The sequence below is a fragment of the Crocuta crocuta genome, unplaced genomic scaffold, assembly GCF_008692635.1.
Source record: "Crocuta crocuta isolate KB4526 unplaced genomic scaffold, BGI_CrCroc_1.0 scaffold29, whole genome shotgun sequence".
Lineage (NCBI taxonomy): Eukaryota > Metazoa > Chordata > Mammalia > Carnivora > Hyaenidae > Crocuta > Crocuta crocuta.
This window is the reverse complement of record NW_027533280.1, coordinates 1,902,840-1,907,003: the sequence shown is the minus strand read 5'-3', so window position 1 is coordinate 1,907,003 and position 4,164 is coordinate 1,902,840. Positions and strand designations below refer to the sequence as shown.

Genomic DNA, 4,164 nt, shown 5'->3' with positions numbered 1-4,164 from the left:
GGTCTTTCTGTGTTTGGAAGGTGTTCGCCCACCCCACCTCGGGGCCCCCCAGCCCCAGCCGGCATACGTAGGGGCTGCTCGCCCCCCTGGCATGGCCCCTCGCTGCTCCAGCTCAGCCACTCTCCAGCTCTGTCACAGACAGGTCTCCGTGGCCTCAGCCCCCTGACCCCAGGGTGCCCCCTGACCCCGGGGTGGCCCCCTGCAGAAACCAAGGTCCTGAAAAGTCTGGGGAAGCGGAGCCCCTGCGGTACGAGGGCATACTGGGGACCGTCTGAACCGGAGGTGGGGGAGGGGACGGTGGTCTGGCCTCACTAGAGGCGACTGGGAGGGGGACGGATGAGAGCCCTGCCTATGGGGGCACAATCTACTGTGGCTCCAACGGCCAGCAGCCGCTCCCAGACTCGAGGCAGTAAGATCCCACTCAGGGGGGCCGGGGGGCCCTTACATTCCACATGGCACGTGCACGGTTCAAATGGGTGATTCCATCCCTGACCTACCCACCACGCTCTGTGATCTCAAGTCTGTCCACCTCGTGCACCCCAGTGGGCTGCATGGCAGAGCGACTCAGCACCGCCCGCAGGAGAGGCTGCCACACCTTACGCCTGGCACCTGATGTGGGTGTGGGGGGCAGGCGAGGGCATCCCAGGGGGACAGCTCTGTGCCCCCTTCTTACTCCTTCACGTCTACAGGTAAACATGCAGCCCGATGATCATGAGCATGGCTCCCCAGGTCATACACTTGTGGGTCCAAACCCCAAGTCAGCTGAGCCTCAGTCTCCCCAGATCTGAGATTGTGATGGTGCACGGCACGTCAGGGGAAGAAAGGAAAAGAAAGAAAAGACAAGACAGTTGGGAGGGAGGGAGAGGAAAAGAGAGAGAAAAAAGGAGAGAGAGAAAGAAGAGAGAGAGAAGGATAAAGAGAGAGAGAGAAAGCAAAAAGGGAAGAACCCGCCCCCAAACAGCCCTCACTTCACAGGAACAGCTGTGGAGGAAGCGAGTCTCTCCGTAGAGACCATTTACACGCTCAGCGAGGCGAGCCCGCCCCTTCTGTGCTCCTGGCCTCCCCTCGAGGCCCGAGGGCAGCGGGAGGGCAGCGGGCTGCCTAGAGGAGGGCAGGGCTGAGCCTGCTGCCCCCGATCTGTCCTCTCCTCCCCCCGGGGTAGCCTGAGGACTGTGGGGGAGACGCTCGCTCGGGGCCGTCTGCCTCTGGGCCCTCATTCCGATGAGTTGAGAGCAGCGATCCCCTGGGAGTCAGCGGACCCACCGTGCTCCTTCCCCCAAACCCCCAGAGCCGTCGGACCCAGGAACGCAAGGGGGCGGAGGTGGGGCACCGCAAGGGTGGGCCAGGCACAGGGGGCCATCCCAGTGCCCAGAGGGGATTTCTGTCCCGGGTCATCCCTGCAGCTGACCCACGGGAAGCACTAAGCAGGAGGCGCTGGGTCCCGGGAAGGCAGCCCTGGGAGGCGGGCAGGGGGAGGGTGGGAAGGGCACTCACCATCTTCAGCTTGTGCTGCTGCAGGATTTCATCCAGGTTCTGCCTCTTCTTGTAGTTGAAGTAGAAGTTCTTACACTGAGACACGGTCTTGGAGCCCACCATCCGCGCGATGGCCGACCAGTTCCGGCCGTGTTCCAGAAGGCCTGTGCAGGGCAGGGCGGCAGGTAAGGGGCGGCAGGGACTCCGATGCCAGGCATGAGGCTCCCTGCTTGGGCCCGAGACTCAGGAAGGAGACACAGCAGGGCTGGGGGGTGCCAGAGAGGTGGGGGCNCCGTCAAGGGTTCTGGGGGCACAGACCCCGCCCGGGCTCCCACCTCCCTCTCGGGCCCTGGCCGTTGTGACCCAGCACTGACACCCCCTCACAGCTGCAGACAGGCCTCAGGCCTCGGGAGACAGGGCTGTTTTCCGGCCGCACCGGGCCAGGGCCAGGGAAAAGGAAGGAACGCGAGAGCGGGGAGGGAGGGTGGGGTCCGGGTAGGTGTGACCGATGCCAGGAGCTCTTCACCGAGGCTAACTGGGGCACATCCAGGGCCCAGCATGGACCTGGGGCCCACGTGGCTAGTTCAGGCGCTGGGAGTACCCCGGCCCCTGTCTCTGCAAGCTTCTCAAAGCTGCCCACACTCCGGAGACAGGAGAAGCCCCCAGGAACTGGCAGACCCTGCCCCGGGCCACTTGGGTCAGGAAAGTTCTCTCCAGCCTTGCAAACCCAGGCCAGAGCTGTACCCGCCCCACCCCCCACACCCCCACGCTCTCCGGTTTCAAAACCGTCAGCACCAGGCTCAGCAGAGACGCGGCCCCTGCACGCGGGACGCACTGGGAGGCCCGGCCTCATGTCCCAGTCCCTCTGCGTGCGGAGCTCCTGGCACACATGGCCCGTCTCCCCGCAGGCCCCTCGCGGCCAGGGCAGCCTGAGCAGGGCGGGCAGGAGGCGGGCGGCAGACCCTGAGGGCGGCGAGCACCAAGCCTGACTCACAGGCCGGGAGCACAGCAGCCTCCGAGCCCCAGGGCTAGACTTTTAACGGCCAATGAAAGATTTCCCATCACGAAGTTTGAGGCCATTTCTCCTGAACAAACCCAGCTGCAAGCAAGGAAGTGAACACTGGAATTTTGCAGGGGTGCAGGGTCCTGAGGGCCCAACAGACAGCACACCAGCATTTTCCGGCGTTGGTTCACCTATGCATCCATCCACCCATGCACGAAGCCACCCGTCCATCCACCCAGCAACCCAGCCACGCATCCACCCCGACGCATGCCAACAGCCCGCTACGTACAAGCCTCTAACAAAAATAAAATTGCAACGAGAACAACGTCAACAAACCACTGCGTCACGTGGCCGAGTGGCCCGGAGTTTGCAAAGCCCTTCAAAGACGCGGCTCTGTCTCAGCCCTGCTGCTGAGGCCACGGCCGCTTTCTCGTCCCCGGGTGGGGGAAACGGGCTCGAGGGGTCACAGCCACACACGAGCTTCCGGGCACGGGCCAAGGGGCAGAGCGGGAGTGTGGACCCGGCGGGCCGGAGGCGGTGCCCGACCGACAGGCCACCTGCTCCACGGCGGAGGCTCCAGGCCACGTGGCCCCACAGCGGCTCCTCGGGGTTCCTCAAGGACAGGCGCGGAGGGGGGGCTGGGGCACGGGATCGAGTGCAGCCCGCCCCCTGACCTTTCCCGCCCCTGCACCAGCAGCAGCTGCCACTTCCACAGGGCCTGGCGGAGGACGACGGGACGCGAGTTTATTTATATTTCCCCAGCCGGGGCCAAGAGAGCCCAGGCAAACACGTCGGGCCGGAACCCTGGGCGGGAGAGGGCGGGTCTCTCATCTGGGACTGCTAGGGGGGGGACGGTGAGGGCCCAGGGGGCAGCCAGACCCCTGGGAGGTCGACATTCCCAAACTCAACACGTAAGTAAGAAGGCAGCCCGTGGGCTGGCGGGGGCTGAGGGTCCTAATGAGCTTCCCTGGTGGCAGCAGCAGTAGCAGGGGTTGGGGAGGGTGGCGGGGTCACCCAGTGCTCCCCAAAAGCTGGCAGTGGCTCACGAAGGAGCAGTGGACACACTGCTGACTCGAAAGTGCCGGGCCATATGAGCCGCCCCCTCTGTTCTCTGCGCCTGGGTTTCCCAACTGCTATGTGAGAGGCTGGGGTGCGTGTCCTCAGATCGCTGGCCAGGGGGCCCCTTTCTGGTTCCTGTTCCCCAGGTGGAGGGTGCCGGGCACAAGGACAAGCACTTTCAACCTCACCGTGCCTTAGAGACCACCTAACCAGACCCGGCTGAAAGCCCCCACAGCGCCCATCTACCAGAGAGAGCCCCTCTGAGCATGCGCTAACCGAGACCCCCACCCCCCACCCTGGACCTGCACCAAGCAGACCGGGGTCCTGCCCTCCCTCCCCAAGAGTTCCAGCTTGACAGCCAGGAAGGCAGGGGGAAGGGGCCCAAGAGAAAGGGTGGGGATGGGGTCCCACGGGTGCAAAACTCCCTAGTCCCCTGCCTGGTGGCCACAGCCAAGTCCCTGTCCCCAGTACCCGCAGCAGCCCCCAAGCCCCTCCTGGGGCCTCACTCACATCCTCTCATCTGCGTCTCCCCCTCGGCCAAGTTTTCCGGAAACATACGGCTTGGAGGATGCTCCCGGGAGGAGCTGGGAGGCGGGAGGCTAGGCGGCCGCGGTGCCGGCTCCGCGCGG

The 4,164-nt window shown here is 65.0% G+C and overlaps 1 protein-coding gene across 1 annotated transcript in view; it reads right to left on the bottom strand.

The window, feature by feature from the left end:
* Positions 1 to 4,164, bottom strand: part of NCOR2 (nuclear receptor corepressor 2) — a 179,475-nt gene that overhangs the window by 51,166 nt on the left and 124,145 nt on the right. The window contains 1 exon segment of the mRNA XM_077747973.1: positions 1,495 to 1,637. Within this exon segment, the coding sequence (XP_077604099.1) occupies positions 1,495 to 1,637 (143 nt within the window).